The sequence below is a fragment of the Apis mellifera genome, linkage group LG2 (assembly GCF_003254395.2).
Source record: "Apis mellifera strain DH4 linkage group LG2, Amel_HAv3.1, whole genome shotgun sequence".
In the NCBI taxonomy this organism is placed as follows: domain Eukaryota; kingdom Metazoa; phylum Arthropoda; class Insecta; order Hymenoptera; family Apidae; genus Apis; species Apis mellifera.
This window is the reverse complement of record NC_037639.1, coordinates 6342687-6367540: the sequence shown is the minus strand read 5'-3', so window position 1 is coordinate 6367540 and position 24854 is coordinate 6342687. Positions and strand designations below refer to the sequence as shown.

The following is a 24854-nucleotide window of genomic DNA, read 5'->3' as shown; positions in this document are numbered from 1 at the left end:
ACTTGTTGCATTTCAGATTCAGAATTACCAAGATAAAAAAAAAAAATTTTTTAAATTATCATATATAATTGTTTGAAAAGTATATATATGTATATATATTTATATGTAACTTATAATAATATATTCTTTAAATACAATGCTTTATTTATAAAAATTAATTTATATAAATAATATTAATAATTGTTATTAAAATATAATTTTTAATTATATGTTATATATAACTTTGACTTTATTAATATTATTTTAACAAAAACAAATTTATTTATAAAAAAAATATAAATTCCATTTAATAAAATCATGTATATATAATAATACATATTATATTTATATTATGATATAAAAAATAATTATGAGTTTGCTAATTAATTCTCATATATATTTATAATTCATAAAATATATAAAAAATTCTACTAATTTTCGTATCAGATTTATAATATTGTTAATTTATTTATGATTCAACATAATATTATTTAAAGAAATATATAATCAAAATGTTTTATATTTATTAATATTTCCTAACATTATCAAAGCTTTATGTTATATGAAAAAACGCATATATGAAAAAATGAAAATTAATAAAGTAAAAAAAAATTAATTAGTTCTAATTTTAATTAACTAAATTCTAATAACGAATTCGAATTATTTTTTGAAATTTTTAAAAATGTTTTATTAAAAAATTATATTTATATATACACACATATATACACATACACATACACATTATATAATTTACACACACACACACACACACATTTTATATATATATATATATATATATACACAAAATTCATTTTTATATTTTTCTACATTACGAAAAATATGTTTATAGAAAAGTATAATTTTTTCACACAAGATAGCGCTGATGGTGTTCCAGCAATTGGTCTGTCTGATCTCAAGTTTCACATAAACAGTGTATGCCGTGACTTCGGTGTGTTCGAAACAGTTCGATGTTGAATGCATACGAGTACAGAAGTAACTAAAGTAGTGATGAAATAATTTTTTTTAATTATACGTCAATATAACAGAATTCTTTCGATTATCATAAGTGATTCAGAAAAAATTTCAATACATGCGAATATGACTTAAATATTTTGCAAAACAAATCCTTTAATAAGGATAATGTTCGAAATAAATTAGTCGGAAAATGCACGTGTTTCGTTAAATTCGTAACACGATAGGTTGAATAATTAAATGACAAAGAAATGCTTGGCAAAATGATAGAAACAATAAGTAAAAATTAAGTCAGTTGAATGATTATCAATACCCTTCCTTAGATGGAATCATATGAAGCAACAATATTTTGTAGTGGCAGAAAAAGGAACTTTATCAAAGTGTTTATCAAGTGCCTTAATTATTATGATAATGATCTTATGGAACGATTATCAGTGTAATTTGTGTTTATTATTGAATGAAAAACAGTGATCAGCGTGTCATGGAGGACAGTGGTCAAATACATTCTACTCTTCTCGAAGAAACCTTTTACGTTACATCAAAAAAAAACACTTACTACAAGGTGAGACTAACAGAAAAGGGTCTTAGCCTAGAGAAAGACAATAATGGTACGACGAAGGTTGAAACGATCGTTCTAAACGACATAATAGGGTGTAGATGTATGCGTTCGAAACGTAAAAGCGCGGGAAGCTGTGTTTGTGGGCCAGGTACTTCGAGATCTCAATTCAAGCTAGTCGAGTCTGCAGAAGCATATCAATGTTATGATGAGTTCGATACCTCGGCCTATCTTTATATCTATGCTTACACATTGAAAAAAGCACGCATGAAAGGTGTTAAGAGACGAGAAAGGACAACGATCACGCTACGGTTCCGCAGTTTTGACAAATATGAAGATAATCTACGAGAAGCAAGCAGGTGGCGATTAGCTATAAAATGTCTCATTGTTGGTGTGCCTGTGCCTAAAAGTTTTATGAGTCCGAGCCACGAGAATCTTGAGTCGTTGATTAGTGGTGAGTTCAAATTTTTTCTTTTTTCATTGTAACAAGACGATCACATAGCAATTTGATAAATTGCACAATCCATCGATTACATTTTATTTCTTTTTCTAATATTACGAAATAATATGTATGATGTATAAGATACGATATTAGGTAATCAATGCTAGATATTATGAAAAGATAAACGTGAAAAAGATTTATTAAAATTTAATTTTTTTTATTAAAAAATTATATATTTATCATATAACATATAAATAATAAAAATATAATATTATATGATAAAAATATTATATTAAAATATATTATGTTATATATTTATATGTATATAATATTAATATATGCAGGTTAAATGACAATAATTCTTTACTTAAATATGCCTAAGTAATGTGTATTTAAAATGTGAAGTGTTTTAATTTACACATCGCTATTTTTAGTAAGTTTACTTCATACATTAATGAAGTAAATTTAAAAAAATATCTTTATATGTATCTTTTCTTTTTTGTATCATTTTTTCTTTCTAGAAGTTTATTATTTTTTTAAACAAAAAATTACATAATTTTTCACTGATATTAAAATAAACAAAGAAATTCATCGTATTATATATTACGTATGAATTTTCATAATGATTAATTCATCTAAAATTCAAGAGAAACAATTGCATGACTAAAAGAAATTACGGAAAGTTTCCTTAATTATACATTAGAAAATATTAATGTATAAGAAAAGTTTATGTTTCTTCCATTAAAGTTTTTCGCTTATTTTTAAAAAAAATTTCAAAATTTATATATATCATTAATTATAAAAAATGAAAATTTTATATGTATTCGTTTTATAAATAATAAATTATAAATTAGATTATAATTTAATACAAATTAATAAATTATAATAAATATTTTAAATTGAAAAATTTTTATTTTAAATTTAATTAATCTCGTTTATTTAGAATTTAATCTTTATTTCAAATCGATTTAAAAAATTAAAAATTTAAAAAAATTAAATTCACGTTATTTTTAATTTCTTAATCGAATAAAAAATACTTTCAATGAAAAATTTTTATCGAAAAAAAAGAAAGAAAGATACATTCTTTCATCCCGTTTATTATATAATTATTATTATAATTAAATGAAAATAAAAAATTCATATTACGTACATATATTTCTCTGTATTTGTTTCAACATTTGCATATATTCCTGAAACATAAAAGATATATTACAACATTGAAAATACGTTGCATTGGTAAAAAATTATTTGCATCTCGGAAAATTGAAAAAACAAGTGAATAATTAGATTCAAAGCAATTTAAACATTTAAATAAATATGAAATTATCAATTAACATATTAAAAATAATATAAAATCGAAAATTAATATTTAGAAAACAATTTATGTCAGAAATTTTTTGTTTCGTTTTTCGAAAATTAAATATTCTAATTATATCGAGAAATGTATGTGGATATTTTATAATTATAACTGCAGTTAAATTTAATTATTCAATTTTTTTTCATTAATCTATTCCATAATATAAAAGAATATCGTAATATAGAAGAATATCCATAACATCGTAGAACATTTACGATTAGAATTGAAATAAATATAAAAATCATGTTTTTATGAATAATTTTCGAAAAATTAATTTTCAATTATTTTAAATTATTTTAAATTTTTCGAATATCAACTATTTTTTTTACAATAGAATTTCTAATTTAAAAGAATATAATATATAAATATAAATATATTCTTTATTACTAAATTATAATTATTGTAAAAAAAATTGTTTCTTTTTTTTCTAATTTTTACAAATATTGCTTTTTTATATCTCTTATTTTTGAAATGTTATACAATGAAGAACAATATAATTACTTATATAATCCTTTGATTTTTTCCTTATAGACATTTCACATTGCAATGTTTGCAGCTGAGCAATGCAGAAAAATCATTATTCTCCGTTTCCGAGTCATAATTCTTGAACAATTTAAACTTCTTTTCTTTTTGCTTCAAACTTTTCGAATATCGTTCTCGCATTGTATTTTCGAAATATCGGTCAACACATTTCTACAAAAGTTTTCTAATCTATTTAATACTTCATTTCTATCTTTATTAATTAAAGATGATTCACTTGACAAAGTATTCGATAAAGCGTATTTTGATAAATTTCTTTTACGTGTTTATTCCTGAGTTATAAATATATTTGTATCACAAATGATTCATTATAATAATAATAATATTATTAAATACAAAAAATATATAAATTAACAGTATGATTCAGAAGTGTTCTCTTTTTTTCTTCTTTTTTCTTTTTACGTATTTCAGGAATTTATTATTAAAATTTGAATCTTTCTGGAAAGGAAAAATTATCATTCTTATTAGAAATAAAAATTGAAATTTATTGTTGTTATATATTTTTTTAACATTTTCTTTTTTTTTTAATTATTGAATATTTTTAAAAATTGATGCTAAATATAGATGTTAAATAATTAATAGTAGAAATTATAAAAAAAGTTAATAATGTAACAGATATAAGGAAAAAATCAATCATTTAAAGATATCTTATATATATATATATATATAATTCATATTCATCTATATTAAAATATTATTATTAAGATAATAATAGGTAAATATTTATTTTAGAATATTTAAATAATATACATTATCTCATTAGAAGTAAAAACTTATGCCGTCATTATATATTTTTTATTATTATTTTTTTATTTTTATATAAAAATTATTTTGAAATTATAATTTTAATTAATTTTAAATTAATTATCATAGTTAAAAAGCATTAAAATCATTAGATAAATAATTCATTGGATATCGATAAAATATTTTTTAGTATCTTTGTGCAATGATAAGATCATAAAAAAAATAAGACATGTTAATGCATTTATTATTATGTAATTAAACAATTATTAGATACTAATTTTTTTATTAGATATCGATATTTTTCATTCGACAACAATTTCAATCATTATAGTTATATAAAACCATGCAACAATATGATAGTAATAAGCGTTGCGCGTGAATTATAATCTTGAAAAGCACAGTTTTAAACGAGGTAATATTAAATAATGTCATTATAATCTTCTAGATGTACATAATATTCTTACTACAGCTTCCTTTAACATCTCATTTCTTCTTATTAATTCATTTTTGCTATTTTACTTGTTTTCTTCTTTTATTGTATATATTTGATATAATTTTTTTTTTCATAATTAATGAAGTTAAAATATTATAATACAAATTTTTCTTTTATTATTAACACTTTCTAAACTTTTAAATTATTTGTCTTCAATTATTGTATTTCAGTTACATTGTACATTTGTGATGAACATATTATTTATATTCGTTTGTGAAAATCAAAATTTCAAGAATTCCAGATAATATTTCAATTATTAAAAGTGTTATCGTTTATTTTCATGGCTAACTGAATTACATACAATTGTAATTTCATTTTTTATTGGCGTACATGTTCATAACATTCTAAGAATATCTGATAATAATACATGGAAAAAAACTATCTTATAAAAATTATCAATAAATTAATTTATTCTAATAATTTATTAGTATATATATAAATTACATATAATTTGCAATATTATATAGAATTTTATAAAATATATATATATATATATATATTCCTACATATTTTTATAGTTCTCGTACATATGTTCAAGATAATAATATACTCAAGTTACGAGCAGTAATTCAAAATATGATACATTCATTTTATGTGCATTTTACATCATTAAATGTTGAAAATTTGAAATATGATTCAAAAAATTTCGAATTTATATAACAAATGAAATTAAAAAATCTAAGAGAATACATAAAATTTTGTTTATAATAATTAATCTTTTAAACGTGAAAAACTTAAAATTTTTTTTAATATTTTACTTTAATATTTTACTTTATGCTTTCAACTTATTATAATTCAATGTCTAAAATTTTTCTTTCGAATGTTATCAACATATGCATTTTAATCAATAATCCATAATCAATACGTGTATAAACAAAATAAAAAAGAACGAAATATTATTGTTTCCAATATCTGAGATTGGTAAACATTTTATCAATTGTAATATATAATCAGATTCCATTGTTTAATATTTCAAGAGAGATTTGTTAAATATTTTTAATATCTGCAATACGATTCACTTTGAATTCATGTAACGTTTATTCATCTATTTGAGAGAGAAAACTTTTAATTGTATAGAATTTGCACGACAATTTGCTTTGGAATTTATTCATACATTGGAACAAGTGTAAATTTAAGGTGTAAAATATGAAATATAGAAATACAGTTTTCTAAAAACTGAAGAAATTAAATAATCGAAAAAGATATAAAGATAAGATATAAAGATATAATCGTAAAAGATATAAAAAAATATTATTTAATTTTATATAATAACTATATAAATCTATTAATTATTTCACTATATAGTTGATATTTATTTTATGATCTTATATATTGAATAGCAATATATATTTAAATAAAAGATAAAATGTCTTTTCATATTAGTAAATACTTAAAAAGTACTATGTGTTAAAAATCTACTACTTATATGATATTCTAGAATTAATAATTTTGTTTAAAAAAAATATCAATTCATAATTATAAAATTTATAATTTTAAATATTCAATAAATTTCAATAAAAGTGGAAGTGTTTTAAAATTTTTGAGCTGAAGATATATATTTATGAATTTTTTTTTTTAATTGAATGTCTACTTTTCAAGAAAGAACTGAAAGAAATTTTTATTCGCGAATAGAAAATTAATTAAAATGTTAAATTGTTATTTCTTATTAATAATTGTTAAATTATTATTTACGTTAAATTATTAAATATTTTAAAATATATACAATCAAAATTTAAAATAATATATGGTTAGTATTAAAAAAAGAAAAAGAAATTATGAGTGTTTAAGAAATATTATTTACATAAGTAGAATTTTCAATTTATGAAAATTCATGATGTTAATAAATATTTTTTTTCCTTTGCCGGAAGAAGAATATATGAGCACATAAATACATGTATTTACCATTTGTTTATCTATTCTTTTTACGTATATCTTGACAAATAATTATTTCGCGAAATGTTATTTTAAGTAATTAGTATTTACTAGTAATTGTTGTTCGAGCCACGATTACGAGTATTGTGGTATATACCTTGATGCATTACTCATTTCCAATTGCATAACATAGTTGAAGCATCATGTAATCATATATGTTACAATATATTTCAAATGAAAATATATTTTTATGTATTAAAGAATGAATTAAATCTTGGATGGAAAAATTCAACTATCAATGCTATAATTCAATGTTATTTAATTTTTTTACTTGAGTGATTATATGAACATTATATGTAATAATTCAAAATTAATTATTATAAATATAAATATTGAATATTTAATTATGATAAATAAAAGAGATTCTTTTCAAAATATATATAATATATATTCAATGAATTTAAGTATAGAACAAGTAATTTATTAACCTGCTGTAAGATTATTACTATTCAGAGTTTCAAAGGTAACCAATTCCAAGATATTGTTGCATCAGTGCCAAAACTTTGTCTCTTTAATAACACCGCCAACCTGTGGAATAGTGAGAATTATGTGACTAATAAATCGATTCTCTCTTTTACATTTCAGATTTCTTTTACGCATTTTTTTATGTCATATTATTTAATAAAAGATATTTTTATTTAAAAATCACTTTTACAAATAAAAGTAACATTCTTAATTATTTTGATTATTTTGAAATGAAAAATTTAAATATATTCATAATAGTAATTAAAGAATAAATAGTGTCGCAAACTATGTATATATAAATATCATAAATATAATTAATATCATAAGTAATGTCAATTACAATGCTATTAACATTCCAATTTAATTGATATTATTTATAATAATTATAATTTTATTTATAATTTATATTGACACTATAATTATAAAAGAAGTGCATAAATAAATAATTATTAAATATTAACATTTTTTAATATTAATTTAAAACAAGTTATAATATTATTCTAAATAATAATTTTATATACTTTTGTTTTATTTATATTATACAATATGAATACTTGAAAAATATTTTTAAGCAAAAAATTTATATCTGAATAGTCGCATAATTCGCTCATAATTTAAAAATTTAATACCATTTATTTCCAAAACAAAAAAATTATCGTGGATGTAACAAAGTGAGGTGAACTTTGATATTTACAATAATTATGTTTTCAACTAGTAATTCATTAATCATTTAAATCAAATATTTTTTATTTGTTCGTTTAATTATATAATTATATATATACATATATTTGCATATTTATATATGTATATTCACTTAATATATAGTTAATATACATATAAAGAAAAAAATTAAATTATCTTTTGAATTTTAAATGTATTTTATATATTAAAATATAGGTTTAAAATCTAAAATTTTAAATTATAAAAATATAAATTGTTTTTTTCAAGGCACAATGTTTCGATCAAATTATTTATTTTAATTTCTTGTTTGAAATATCATTGTTTTTGAAGTGTTATTTTGAATGATCATGTCATAAAATAACGATTAAATAATAACTATATCTTTTTACGGTAAAATTAAGATACTTGCACAACGCATGCTAATGAAACAATTCAACGTTATAACTATGACCTAATGAACAAAGGAGGTTAATTGACATGTCAATCTATTCGTTTTTTTCCTCTTTTTTTTTATTTAATATTTAAACCTTAAATATTTGATATAAATAAAATGACTTCTCACGTTATTAACATATTCTTTCGGTGACTAATTTACAAACAAAAGAGTTTCACAGTACTAGAATATGCATGTAGTATATTGTTTGATATTGCATGTTGCAAAACATTCTATTGTAACACGTATACGAGTACAAAGTCTCTGCTAAGGTCGATAATTCACTACTATGAGTAAATGCAACAATATATCATTATTATTTATCTATAGCAATCAGATTATTGCAAACTTTTTGGTATAAGATCTAGCGGTGATGACTGAATTATTATAACATTGTTTCATTATAAAATTTTTTAGTTAATAATTATTATGAATTATCTTATAGATTTCTACTACTTCTATTTGCACTGACTAAATCTCTCTATAAATGTTTCAATACAAAATCTTACGTATAGCATTAGGAATTCAACAATCAGTTGCATTTTCACAAAGCTCTATTGATGGATAATGATGGATTTTCATCAATCAAATTATAAAAATACAAATTTTTTGAAACGAGGATTAAGATAAATGGTATTTTATTATGAATTTCATCATCATTTATCTTTATCAATAAGATTGCTAAATATTTTTTTCAAGAAATATTTTATATCGAATTATTGAATATCTTTTGTTCATTGAATAATATGGAAACAATCATTTGATTTATTCATATTTCATCTGAAAAATAAAAGAAATTTTCTTTTCATCTTTTGTACTATAAATCGATAGATCAGACAATATTTCAAATATTATTGCTTATCAAAACACCTGTTTTTATCCAGAAATTTTCCTTTTACTTCGAATTAACTTACATATACATATATCTCTTTGTTGTTAATCGATATTGGTTAGAGAAGAAAGAGATTTATCGTACATGACAATGTTCAACCAGTTTCCAAGCTAAATTTCCGTAGAATGATGTTCTGCGACGGAAGCTCGCAATCCGCAAGAAGAGATGATTTTATTTGGACTGAAATACGAAGGAAAAAATGAATTGAATGGAAAATTACGTTTTTGAGAATATATATTGAAAAAAAACGTTTTTTACATCAACTTTTTTTTTCTTTTTTTTTTCTTTTTTTTTTCTTTTAATTCTTTTTTATCAAGAGAACGGTTGTAAAAGTTATCGATTTTTAAATGCACATTTTCGTCGCCGCTTTTTAATGCTCGGTCGTTTGTTCGTTAAAAGTCGAGGCCTCGTAATAAATACGTTGCACTATAGCTATGAATTCCGTTTACGTCACACTCTGATTTATCGTAGATTGACGAAAATAACCGTCCACCTACTCTGCACCTCTTTTGACAAAGTCCTTTGAAATCGATGCAGTTCAATAATTCATATCAGTTTTTGGAAGTAACCTCGAGTATACATATCACGGCACTGATGCATTATCCAGCAAAGTATAAACTTTACTAAATAAGGCTAAAATTGCATCATATATTTATTAATAGATATAATAAAAATATGAAGAAATATGGATTGATTTGAATATAATATATATAAGAATTCACGTGTGAAATAAATTTAAATTTCATATCATTGTGTCATATTATGTTTAATGCGATGAATAAATATATCAAAGAACAAATAGTTTATCAAAGAAATTTAATAATATCTTTATCTTATATATTTTTCAAAGAGTTATTCGCTTTTGTCGATAATAAACATCAACTTACCATTGAATTTATTCCACAAGCGTAACAGTCGTTTAGAAAGTCTAATTAACACATAACGTAAACATCATATATCCATTCTTAATTCTTATATTATGTATTATATTATGAATATGAGTATTTATATTTCGCTCACGTTCCATGTTTATGTTATAATTTTTTAATTAAAACTTTTAGAAATCTTTGTTTGTATAGTACTTTGCTATATAATATTATATCAGGATAAAATCATTATCATTTTCTTCTTATTTCATCGTTTTAATTTTTTAATAAAGTTTTTGAAGATTCATTCGTGTAACACATTATCTCATATTATTTTTATACTCAATTAATTGCTATACATATTGTCATACATCTTATTCAAATAACATTATATCATATTAAAATAAAACATTAAGATATAACATGATAAGCACATATTTCAATATGTTAATATTTTTCAACATAAAAAGTTTCTAAAAATATTTTTAAATTATTTTAAAATATACAAAATAAATATTAAATTAGATTTATATTTTATATAATATAATATACAATTTTGTATATATTCGTAAAAAAATATCAATCATACAAATATCAATCAAATAAAATTCATACATACTCTTATGAATTCTATTTTATTTTGTATAAAAGTAATTTTATAATTGTATAAAAATATGCGAATTTATGTGCTAAATATATCAAATAACTTTTTGTAAGATATAATAATAGATACATAAATTCCCATATTGAAGTGGATTTCTTGAATTCGTTAAACACGCTACGTTTCATATGTTTCTTAAAATCTCTCTGTAAACTTTCACTCGTCACGCATCGTTCACCCCTTAAAGGTACTCACCCCCGCAAACGAACGTATCCACAGTGCGTATTACTTGAATATTCTGCACGCCCAAGCACTTGCAGAATCCTAATTTCTATACGCTACAAAGACGACAACCTTTAATATACATCCGTCGTTATTGCAATATTGAAACGACTATTTACATGGTAATTACGAAAATGGGGAATAGAATATTTATCTTACAAGTGATCTTCATTTTTTTTTTTTTTTTAAATAAAAAATCATTTTACATTTTATATTTCTCTTTTAAGATATGTACATATTTTAAATGAAGGTATTACCTTTATTCAAATACTATTTGTCCCTCCAGAATCTTGATAGTATTCATAATATCCTTTTCGTAAAGATTCGTATATTTATTTATAATATAGGCAATGATTATGAAAAATATTTAAATTTAATATTTGAGCAATTAAATTATTACAAATTTATTTTATTTTATAATGAAAGTAAATATATCCTCAAGAGGGATTAGAAAAAGTTTTTCAGTTTTTTAATTATTTAATTATTGTATAGAAAAATAATTTGAATTAAAATATTCGTAAATTTTTTTGATGTAATTTTTAATATGTAGTTTTATCTATATTAATACCGGAATGAAATAAGATGTTGGCTCTTCGAAACATCCAAGGGGTAAAAACATTTCCAGCCACTCATAGCCTCTTTCCCACCGCACGAGATATGACGCGAGAAGAAGAATAGCTTTCAGGATCCGAAATAACACTTTCGACCAGTCGTAACTTAAACTTGACCGCAGTCAATGGTTCAAGATCGAGAGATGATAAAAGTTTCACAGCATCCGACCGATCTCGTTTCCAAATTGTTTCCCCAATAACGCATTTATAGCCGCACATTTTAACTTTAGCTCTACTATTCTCGCGATTATTCCTCGTATATCATTTTTTCGACGTATAAAAATGTTATTTTCAATCTTATCAATGACGTGGACATGGATCGGATGTGCCAAACCGCGTGTACACGAGACGGAAAGAACAATTGGGTCGAGCGTGTGTCGCGTCTTCGCGTCGCCAGAAGTGTTTTGACATTTTTCTCAAGTAGCTGTGTATGTGTGTCAGCCAAATTAATACAAAATGACCCATATAATATCGCTGATTACAGGGTGGTTGATTACACGGTTTGACCATTACTATTTCCTCATTGCTTATCAAATATTTGTTGTCATCTACTTGAACGAAAACTTGTCGATTTGTTGTTCTTCAGATAAGAAGTTTGAGTTTGATAAAAATAAAATTGATTTATCTTAAAATAAATATATATTTATATATTTGAAATATATGTGAATATATGAAATATATATATATATATATATTTCTTTTTGATAACAATGTAATATTCGTATCCTAATTGGAATTTTATCTTGTCTTTGCTTTTTGATCGTGCTTATCATTTCTCGAAAGTGCCTTTCTGCCTTTTTTGATAAAAAAAAGTACAAGTGCATGTACACTCGAAAATAAGTCACTATCAGACATTTACTCTAAATAATTATGTGATTTCATATATAATAATTGAATCGTCAAAAATCTTACGTTGATTAAATCAGTTATTATTTTATGTTGAACTTTGTGAAATTGATTAATTAAGAATATAGTGAAATAAAGCATATCTAAGATGTAAATAAAGTAACTTTCAGTACATGCTTTTTAAGATATTGTAGAATAGACATGTGTTTGTACAAACATAATCACATAATGATTTATGATATAATGTAAATGATGTTTGTCAAATTTTGAAAGTTTTTCTCCTCGACTTCCAGATCTTTTATCGTTGCTGGTTTATATCTGTTAGCTTATACTTTCACTAGTTGCGTTTAACGATGCATAACTACTACGTAAATGAAAGTAGATCCTGTTTAAATTGTCCATTTTAAAGGAATTGCATTCACGTTTGAAAGTCGTATACTTTGCGTCATCTCGATAACCTATTTCCAGTTTTCTCCCGGAAATCGAAATAACTATTGATTTCCTTGTTCTAAAAATTTAGAGATCTTGAAACAATCATTAAGTTTTACACATATTACGTATGATCATTTCATCAGAAATTATATAAAGTTTACAAGAATAAGTTCTTATAAATTCAATTATTGCAAAATAAAAAATTTATTTTATCAGAATGTTTTATCATATGATAAAACGATAAAATTTTAAATGCAAATATATTTTCTTTTATTAAAATATATACAAATATGTAGATATTTATATATATATATATATATTGTGTTTTTCATCTCTAAAACGAAATTTATTCAGTGTTAAATTTTAATATCCGTCAATATATGTACACTAATGTCGATAAAAAGAAAATATGTCGAAGAAAGATAATATTGACAATTATTTATTTTTTTTTAACTAATTGTAGATAAATAAATGATAAAATTTAATAGAAAAATAATTAATTAAAAAAAATTAATTATTGATAGAAATAAGAAAACAAAAACACAATTATTGATAATTGTTTATCGCAGATATATGAGATACTTCATCAGGATAAAAAAAATTAACGTTAGAAAAAATTTTTATTATTCTTCTATTCCAATGAAGAATAGAATTATTTTCAATTATTTTTTTCTTGCTTTATTTTCTGTTCATCTTAATCAGATTTTTAATAACTTAAATTTAATTATAAAAATATATCAAAGTTATCATTCATCAATTATAAGAATGTTCAGCCTCATAAATAAATTACAAATAAATCGAACGATAATCGCGTATCAAACTTGCGACTATCAAAAAACTATATAAGAACTATATAAAGAAAAAATATAGACAAATATTCGAAGAATACCATGTTTCATGATAAAATAAACGAATTGATTTATATTAAGAGAATTATTCATGTTAATCGAACGCGATGAAACTGCAGAGAAATCTCTGCAAAGGGGGTTGCTGCGACGACTGCGACGTCGTCTTCCAAAGAATAAATACGCTCGTTGCTTTACACGTCACGTAATCATCCAGAGAAACTTCCCACTTTGTAGAAATTCTCTCCATTTTCGACCAGATATCATTTATATATATAATATTATGCGAATTAAAGTTTTGTCATAAAATTTGCATTTCTATATTTTACAATCAATACATAGAAATAAATGTACGTACTAAATTCTTTTACATTCTATAGACATGAATGAATCTTTTGGAAATCTTTCGATCATTCGAAATTTGTTCATAATTAAAATTAAAAATATATAATTTTTCTAACATTTTCTGAAAAATAATGAATGTAATAAACATAAATCTAAAATTGTAATTATATAATTGTAAAATTTGTGTCATAAAATTAATATATATTTTTTAAATCTTAAAATTATTTAAAGAAAAAAGATTTAATGAATAAAAAGATTGAAAGTATAATCATTAAAAATTGAAAAATCAATTTTGAATTAATATGAATTTGAAATTAAAATAACTGTCGAGAAATCTGCATAGAAATAAACGAGTCCATATTTTAAGATATTATCAAGTGAACGTAATATAATGTAAATGATAATAAAAAAAACGTAATAGAAAGATTTTAAATATTAATTATAAAATCTTTACAATGATAATATCGTTGAGATCATCAACAATATTTCCACACTTTTGATTACGTGTTAAATTTCGAAACATTTTATTACCTGGTCATCTCACGCTTGCTATAATAATGAAATAACTCCAAAAATTACGATTCCAAGAAAAACAGCTTTAAATTCAAATGTTTAAGAACGTAACATCAAAATACTAAAATTAGAAATTCACGATTTCAAAACTCAACGATAAGCAATGCTTCCCTCTGTAATATTAATAACTCAAAAAACTGTAGAATTTTTGGTTATATTATTATCAAAACAACTTTATATACAAAGTTATTCGTGATAACCAATCAGGTGATTAGTCTCGTAAAAAAAATAAATCGAAAGAAAGAAAGAATACATTTTCTTTTTATTAGAGCTTCGAATAAATCAATGTAAATCCTTATTTCTCTCAAATAATTAATTCATATCTAATCGATAAACAATTTCACTTATTACTTGAAAATTTTATTTCCAATTTTATTTTCGATTTATTTTTTTCCCCATAGAATCCCTCTTATCACAATATACCTACGTAATATTGAAACCTGTACGAAACAAAAGAAAGAAAGGGAAAAAAAAATAATGGAAATTGATTACAGCTTGTCCAGGCGAGCAACGAAAGATACTAGTGTTGCTGAATCCGAAATCTGGACCGGGAAGAAGCCGAGAAACGTTCCAGAAAAGAATTCATCCGATTCTATCGGAAGCGGAGAGGCCTTACGAGGTTCACGTCACCAAGTGTCCCAATTACGCACGCGAGTTCGTGCATACGAGGGACATCTATCAATGGAGCGGACTCGTGATGGTCGGGGGCGACGGGATAGTGTTCGACGTAGTAAATGGACTTTTTCAGAGGCCCGATTGGGAGAAAGCTCTGAAGGAATTACCCCTTGGCGTGATACCCTGCGGTTCCGGTAATGGCTTGGCGAAATCCATCGCGTACGCTAAACAGTAAGTCCCTTTTAGAATCATCCGGGTCCGTGATTTATTTTATGTGTCTGGCTCGGCCGTCCCGAGGAAGTCGTTATTTCTGTCTGCAACCGGGCTCGTTCGGTTTATTTGCATGCATGCAGAAGATACGTTTGCGCAATTTCACTGGACAATGGGATTTTCGAGGGTTTTCGATCTTTGCTCTTATCCAAATTCTCGTGAAGACCATTTTGTCGATCATTTTTGTGCCTTTGAATATGCCTTTTTTTATTTTTCTTTGATGATGTAATTATACAAGATCGGTAATGTAGTTGAAGTTTTGTATGAATTTCAGAATTCTTGGGATTAAATATATAAAAGAATTTTATAAATACGCTTTAATGAGAATGTTGTTCTCTATGTTTCTCACATAGAGAAAGTATAAACAATTTCATTTAAAGAAAGTACGCGAGTGAATCAATCTACGTTATATTGGTTCAAATATATTGTTATAGTGCAAAGGGTTAATTATACAAATGTACGCGACATAACATCACTTAATAGCCATCACTATTGCCAATTTATCTTATAAATTGGTATGATTTCGTGACAGACAAGTTGTAATTTGAACGTATGTATGTATATACATGTATGTTTATGCACATTTCGTTCATTTTAATTTTTTTTAATTTTAAAATAAAAAAAAATTTCACCACAACAAGATAAGGCGTAAATTCAAAAAAGAAAAATTTTAAATAAAAATTTATATTAATTTATTACAGCTTTGTACGTGTTAATTGGCTTAAATTTATACGTACGATGATTAATTCAGTACGTTGTAAATCTCCTAATTAATTTGATGTTATATTACGAATTATAACTTACTATTTAATGATAATATATGACAAAATTTCATTTTTTTAACGATACGATAACTTGATCAAAAACTAACGATTAATCGACCTAATTTTCATTTATTTATTAATGTACCGGAGACTACACGTACCCCCTGCATTTTTCGTCAAATTCAATTTGCTTTCATTATCCTCGATTTATCTTTTCCCATCATTTTTATTTTTATTTCATCCGCTATAAAAAAAACTTCTGATACTCTATCATTATTTTTTAAAAATGACATATAAAACAATTATGAAAATTGCTTTTAATTATTAATTATGATAATTTTAATCATATAATCAATTACATTTAGTTTTTATGTTATATTATGTGTCTGTCGATATATTAGAATATTATTCTTCGAAGTATCATTAAATACAATGTAACAAGATAATAATATTATTTCCTACGAATATGATGAAATATCATGGATCAATTAATAGAAAATTTCCATCTCAGAACATTTATGAGTTTCGTGTCTATTTCAGGAATCATGTAAGAGTTTTTTCACTTCTTGTTAACTATTCATTTATTACCTCGAATAATTGAAGAAATACTTAGAAAAAATTTCTTTTTACATTTAAATCATTCCAAGCGGGTATATATAAATATAAGCTTGCTAATATTCGTATTTTCATTTTTTTTCTCATCTTTTGTTATTATAATAATATTTATAAAAATATTATTTTAATTTGAAAATAATTGTTTATTCACAATATTATCAGCACATTTTTGCACGATTAATCAAATACTTAAATTTTATTAGTACTCCAAAAAAAAAAAAGAAATAAGCATTACATGTTACGAGATAATCGTTATTTATATTGGCTTATCATTATGATAAGAGAGCATATTGTTCTATATATGTATGACTAGTTAGTATGACGTTATATATCTTATGTAACGCAATATGCAATCATACACACGTAAAACTAAAAACATCATTTATCAAACACATGTAATATCGATGTGTTTGACACTTGCTCTTGTGAACACACATATACAGTATCTTTTTTATGTATATTTAATTCTTGCTATATCCAGTTACAAGTGAGATGATAAATAGAAGTAACAAAAAAAATTCAAGGTTTAGATAATGAATAAAATGTGCATGATCGAAAAGATTTTTAATATTGACTATGTATTTTCAATCGCGTGCATGTTTGTCGTCTTAAACAAGTGTTGGCGAGGTCGAGTACAACATGTCGATCATTATACCGAGTACGCGTGTCCTTACTTTTTGTTCAAACTTTATTCTTTGGTCATAATAAGATAAATGAGTTGTAAATAGGCTTGCTCAATTTCGTTCGAATCATTGTTCAGGAACACATTTTTGACGTTATCTTTTTTAATAATACGATAGAACTGGTCATAAAATAATTGGTAAAATATGATGAATTATATATTTTATATATTTTAATAATTATATATGTATATATATATATATGATAATTGAAAAAAAAATAATTATCGTAGGATATTCAATTTTTTTCATTAAAAATTTATTATACATAGATATATATATTATATGTTTCATAAAAATTTTCCACATAGAAAAAACATAGAATGAACGCAAATGAAAAATAAAAATTATCATGTGATAAAAAAAGTTGAGAATAAATATAAAGTTGCAATTGAGATTTTTTAAAGTTTTCTGGTTTAAGTAATTTAATATTGATTTTACATTCAGGACTGAAAGCAATTGGATAAAACGAAGCGATAACACCTGTAGATAGTTTTCATTTACATTCATGGAAAGAAAAAAATTCCATTACAAGATTATAATTATCATAGCTTAAAGATAAAAAAAAGGTTCGATTTTCCTCGTGTACTTAGATAGAAATAATCGATTATTCCTTGTAGCTCATTCTTACAAATAGAATTTTTTCTTTATTTTGTAGAAGATTGTAGAAAATTTCTTTTTTTATGAGTATTACGAATTTCTGAAATTTTTTTTAATATAATGTAAATATTTGCAAATCAATATTTTTAGAATCATGAATGATTAATATTTTTAGAATGTTGAAAAAAAAACATGTCTTTAAAATTAATATGGAACTAATTAGGTTTATACTATTAAAAACTAATGAATATTAATTTTTTTGCCAACATAGTGATTAAAATTAATTATGTATCTATTTAATAACGATCTCAACAGTATAAATTTTCTAATTATTTATTTAATAATACAGCATCTTAATACTAACATTGAATAAAGATTGAATAAAGAATAAAGAAAACAAGCATTTATTTTAAATAATATATCTTGAAAAAATTTTTAAATTTCTCCTGAGGAAATTATTAATTCTTAATTTATAAAATTACACTTACAGCACACATTTAACAGAATTTTTAATATTTAATATTAGTATTTAATACTTTAATATTTAAAAAAATAACAAATATATAATAATAAAATATAACTTTATTTACAATTTTCACAAATTGAGAATATTATCATTTAATCATTATCACTTTTCTTCTGAATCTCTTGAAAATTTCAAATTTTATTTGCACAAACACACAAACACATGATATTTATAATAAAAAAAAAAAGAAAAAATAAAACAATAAAATAATATGTAATTGAATCTGTTTCAGAGAACCGTACGATTACAATCCTCTTCTTATCAGTGCATTATCCGTGGTAAAATTCAAGAAAGCTCAGATGGATTTGGTGCGCGTTGAGACTAGAAATCAGATTCTATTTTCATTTTTATCGGTTGGATGGGGTTTACTTGCTGACATTGACATTGAGAGCGAACGTCTACGTGCAATAGGCGGTCAGAGATTCACTGTGTGGACTATCGCCCGTTTGATTGGCTTGAGAACGTACAAAGGAAAGGTGTCTTATTTACCTTGCGATAAAGTACCGTCCGTGGAGAGTTTAGGTAATGGGAATGCCTACAATGAATACACCAAGGAAACGCAGATATCGCATTCAAGGAGCTGCGGCGACGATTTAGATCGGTACGTTATTGTTCTGTCACGCGTTATCTCGATCATTTGCATGTGGAAAATTGCTTGTGTAGAAGTGAAATAAACTTTGCATTCAAAATAATTGAATTTATCTTATATCGAGGAATTTACATCAATTTTATATCGACTGTACTTATATATTATTTTAACAACAAAAATCTTTTCATAAAACTTGACAATTATAATTTTATATCAATCTTAATTTCATTATCCATACTATTGTTCATAAATATTTGGCAATCTTGATTATATTAAAAAAGGATTATGGATTAAAAATATAATGATATAATAGATTGAACAATAAAAATCAAAAATTGTAAACGTAATTAGGTATAGTCTAGAAGAACGTTTAAGAAGATACGTTTAAAAGAAATGTTAATTGATTAACTTGAAATATAAAGACTTTATTGCCAAATAGCATATATTTACGAATATTTAATATTAATTAGATATTCATAATATAATTTATTATATTATATAAAAAAAAGTAAGAAATTTTTGTAAGTTATTAACTTCAATTTGCAAGGAATATTCTAAAATGTTAATTTATTGATAAAACAAATCTAAAAATCATTCATTATATTGCAAACTTATAACTTGGAAATTTATTTTGAGATAAAAATGAATTTATAAATTTAATTTTCCATACAAACAATAAAATAAGCAATATAGATTGAAACTTAAAATCCATCTTCTTTAAAATAATAATATCTTTATGTAAACAATTGATATTTCCGAAGAATAGAAAATTATATCGATTAATATGTTGCATAGTTAATATCTTAAGAAGCATATGTCTTGTTAACTTCATAAATGTCTATAGGAGAATGAAACATCAATGATAAATTGCTAATTTGCATACTTATATGTATGTATGTCACGGAACAATCTGTATATGTATATAATTTACATTAAAGTCGTCATATGAGATTCGATCCGATCTCTCATTAAATATACAACAAGCCTTAAGTTCTAAATAAGTTTTATCGTGTCGACAAAAAAAGAATTGCTACAAATTTTTCCAAAATGTATGCATACACAAAAATAACAAGATATATTTTTGCTAATTTCAATTTGCTAAAATTCAAGGTAATCAACTTCAAGGTGGAATTTTGAAAAGATTTTACAAAGATTTAAAATAATGATGAATATATGTAGTTCGTTTAAAATATCATGTTTTCTTTTCTTTTATTTTATTGAATTTATTGAATTTTATTGAATTTTTTTTTTTTATTGAATTTATTTTTAATAGATTAAGAAACATAGCGTTAAATTCAGAAATGTAATATAAATATAAAGAAAAAAGAGTATAAAAATTACATTTCCGACCTATATTCATCAACGAATAAATTCTTGGCAACTTTACAATTTAAAGATTTCAAGTAGACGATTTATTTTCGTACATTTTGTAATGTATATTTTTATGTTTTGAAAATAAAAAATAATTTTATTAAGAAATTATTACTTTATAAATAAATAAAAATATATTTTTATAAAATATTTATTTTTCTCACATTATTTAGATACAGTAAAATCAGTGAATCAAAGAGTTTTCACGATACGCTCGATGGAGATCCTGCTATTTTGGATGGATCGTCCGATATTTACGATGATAACGAAATAATAAGCGAAAATATTACCCTGGAAACGGAAATTGAGAGAAGACAAAGGCTAGACAGTTTTTATTCTGCGACATCTGCGAAATCGACTTATTTTAGTACAGGTTCAATTTCTAGTTACCATAGTGTTGACGAACCCGATAATGAGAATATTGGTAAGTCCTCAACTTGTATATTAATATAATTTTGATATCTCCACGAAATATATATTTTTCTTATTGTGTATTATTAATTATTTTATCATTTATTTATTTAATTTAATTATTTATTTTGATGTTATTATATATCTTATTATCTTATTTATTTTAACGTTACAAATTTATTTTATACGAAAATCATTATATAATTTTTATATAGGAAGAAGAAATAAACAAATTGATCCACTTTTTAATTATTCAAAAATATGTTAATCGGAAAATTGTTGAAAGTATTTATAAAGTAATTATTTCTTGTAAAATTGATTTTATTGGGCATTGTTATACAAATTAAATAATAATCTATGTATTATTAAGATACAAAAGACAGCAACAGTCAAGTTATGTATGGTCCCTCATCGAGATTACCGGCTCTAACTTCAGAAGTATCAAGTTCCTGGACACAAATACAGGGTAAGTATGTAAAATCGCTATACGATTATTTAAAAGATTTTAATATTTAATAAAATATTTAATAATTTAAAAATTGTATCATTAATATAGTTTTCTTTAGAATTTATTTGATGTTTGTAAATAAATTTTATGAATATATCTAGAAATTTCTTTTAATATTAATATAATAATTATTTTATTTTAAATATTTTATATATATTTGTACACATATTTTATATCTGCATTTTGTACATTTTCATAAAAATAAATCCATTTATCAATAATTCCTTTTGAAATTATTAGAAATAGTTAAATTTATAGAATATGTATATACATATGAAATCAAATTATGAATTCTCGTTAATAATAAAATAGATAAAATAGATGTATGTTAATTAATTTTTTAAATAGTCTGTATACACCTTGCATCTTATTATTAAATTAATATAAAACTTTATTTCCTGTGATATTAAATGATGATAAATGTTAGTAGGAAGTAAATGTTGCTATACTTGCTTCCTATTAAAAAAATAATAAGGACAGATGCAAATAATATTGCTTAGAATGATTCATATTTGCTCATGATTATGTATTAGTTTGTGAATAAGAATATAAAAATATCGATATAAATATAACTCAAAACAAAAGAATTTGCAAAAAAATATTTTGTTTTAATTGATATGATATTCTTTTTATATTATTTTTAATTAAATAAGATTATTATATCAAATTCAATAGATATCAAATATTGATTGTGATCTAATGAATCTTATTTGTGCTTTCAATTTCAGGAGAGTTTGTTATGGTCCATGCCGCATATCAATCTCATTTGGGCCAGGATTATTTCTTTGCACCTCGTGCCAAATTGGCGGACGGTATTATTTGGCTCATGATAGTGAAAGCCGGAATTACTCGAGCCAATTTGCTTCAGGTAAATAGTATAATTAAAAATAATATTTCCGGCATAAATATTGATTTAGTTATTAACAAAATAAATTAATTCCTTTGATCTATTTGTTCATTAAAGTATTTATATACAATAATCATTAAGAAATATATATCAATGAAAATAATTGATTTTAAGATAATTTATATAGAAGTAAGTTATAAAAAAAATTGAAAATATTTGAATTACGAACAAAATATGAATATTAATTATAAATAAATAAATTAAATTAAATAAAAATAAATTAAATAAATTATTAATGAATTGAAAAAGATTTCATAAAATTTAAACTCATTTATATCATTCTTTTCGTTTATGACTATTATATACATAATTTCTATTATGTATATAATATACATTACATAATATACACTATTATATACATTATTATTAAATATAAATAATTGAATTAAATTGCCAAAAAACTTGCAGTTTTGAAATTCAGTTACATTTCACGATTTTGACAGCAGTTAATTTAGAACTAAATGCATTTTTCAATTTATAGTGATTTATGAGTTTTTTGATAGCATAATTTAACTTAACGATAAGTAAGAAATGTACATGATTGAATTGTTTTAGGAATTTATCAAGTTATTATCAAATTAACTATTCGATTTAAATAATTATGATCGCACTCAATTTAAAATAATTCTAAATATAATAATATATTGAAATATTGAAACTTTAAATTTTAAGTTAAATAATTTCATCGGAAAAAAAGAAATCCAAATATAATATAAAATAAGATAAAATTAAAATATTCTAATTTCTATTAGCAGAAAAATCAGAAATTTATAAATATTATAATTAAATTAAAATTAAATTAGAGATGTAAAGTACATTCAAGATAATTAAAAATTTTTTTAATTATTTATTATGTTTCTTAGTTCCTGTTGGGCTTAAGTAATGGTTCCCACGTAACGCGTTCTGGGATTGACATGATACCAGTAAAGGCATTTCGAATAGAACCAGAAGAAGGAGTCAATGGATATATTACGGTAGATGGAGAAAGAGTAGATTATGGACCTTTACAAGCAGAGATATTCCCGTCTTTAGCTACGGTAATGTCTCCTTGATACAAATTAGCATTACAATTCGTACAGAGTTAGCAATGGAAATCAAATGGTACAATCTTAGAACCTTAAGTTCAATAAGATATACAATATATGTTATGGTAGCATGGTCCTGGTGACAATACTGTATTAATATATTCTTATTCGCGATACGTAAGTACGATTTTTAGCTCAGAGGATTATGGTAGGTGTATATATTCTAGATTATGAAGTTAAATCATTCCATCAAATGTATACGAAAAAAATGTCGTATAAATTAAGATCAATGCAACCATAGTTTATATAAGCTCAACTTGTTACTTCATAGAGATTTATTGTCTATGCGGGATAATCCAATACTATCCTATGAAATTTTATAGACGTGTTTTACGTATAAAAATTATGAACTGATAATAAATGTGAATCTTGCTTTTTATTTATTTTAATTTATTTCGATATTTCAAAGCAAGTATTCAAAATAATTTATACCAGTGATTAAAGTCAATAGAATTATACTATTATATTATGATCGTGATAAAAATTTAAATATTCCTGATGCATTTACAATTACATTCCTGATTGCATCTCATAAATAAAACGCATTTAATGAAGATTAAAATTTGAAAAATTCATGTTTTCTTTTTCTCAAGAAAAATTATTTGAAAGTTCATTAAATGATTGGAGAATCATTTAACATTCCTTTCTATGTCTTCAAAAAAAATCATAGATACCATTAATTATTTAACTTTTATTTTTATTTGGTTAATTTTTTTTTAAATAAAGAATTAAAGCGTCTAAAAATTAAAAAAAAATGATTGTTGAACCATTTCGTAATAATAGTGATTAACTAGAGATTTTTAATTTCATTCATTAGCCTAATTTGTACCTTTTTGGACTGTTTTCTATATAACGCACAATGTAGTGTATGAGTATGTAGTGTAAAACATTACATAAGCTTTATACTAGTTAGCAAATAGTATTGTTGAGCTTAATAACATATTGGTAAAGTAATATATATATGCATTTAATCCTCGATTTACGTAATTAATTGATAATAAATTGATAAATTACATACAAATTTAA

At 23.1% G+C, this 24854-nt stretch overlaps 1 protein-coding gene across 2 annotated transcripts; it reads left to right on the top strand.

Moving 5' to 3' along the window:
* Positions 1 to 907: 907 nt before the first annotated feature.
* On the top strand, positions 908 to 24207 carry LOC411349 (sphingosine kinase 2). 2 transcript variants are annotated; one of them, XM_394823.7, is made up of 7 exons: positions 908 to 1961; positions 15382 to 15733; positions 19190 to 19558; positions 21091 to 21341; positions 21699 to 21794; positions 22565 to 22704; positions 23607 to 24207. In XM_394823.7, exons 1-7 carry the CDS (start codon positions 1409 to 1411, stop codon positions 23793 to 23795), a joined length of 1950 nt encoding a protein of 649 aa, XP_394823.3. In that variant the 5' UTR covers positions 908 to 1408; the 3' UTR covers positions 23796 to 24207. The 2 variants fall into 2 exon arrangements, with proteins under 2 accessions (XP_394823.3, XP_006561187.1); XM_006561124.3 differs by lacking the exons at positions 21699 to 21794; positions 22565 to 22704; positions 23607 to 24207 and adding an exon at positions 21544 to 21611.
* Positions 24208 to 24854: the final 647 nt, after the last annotated feature.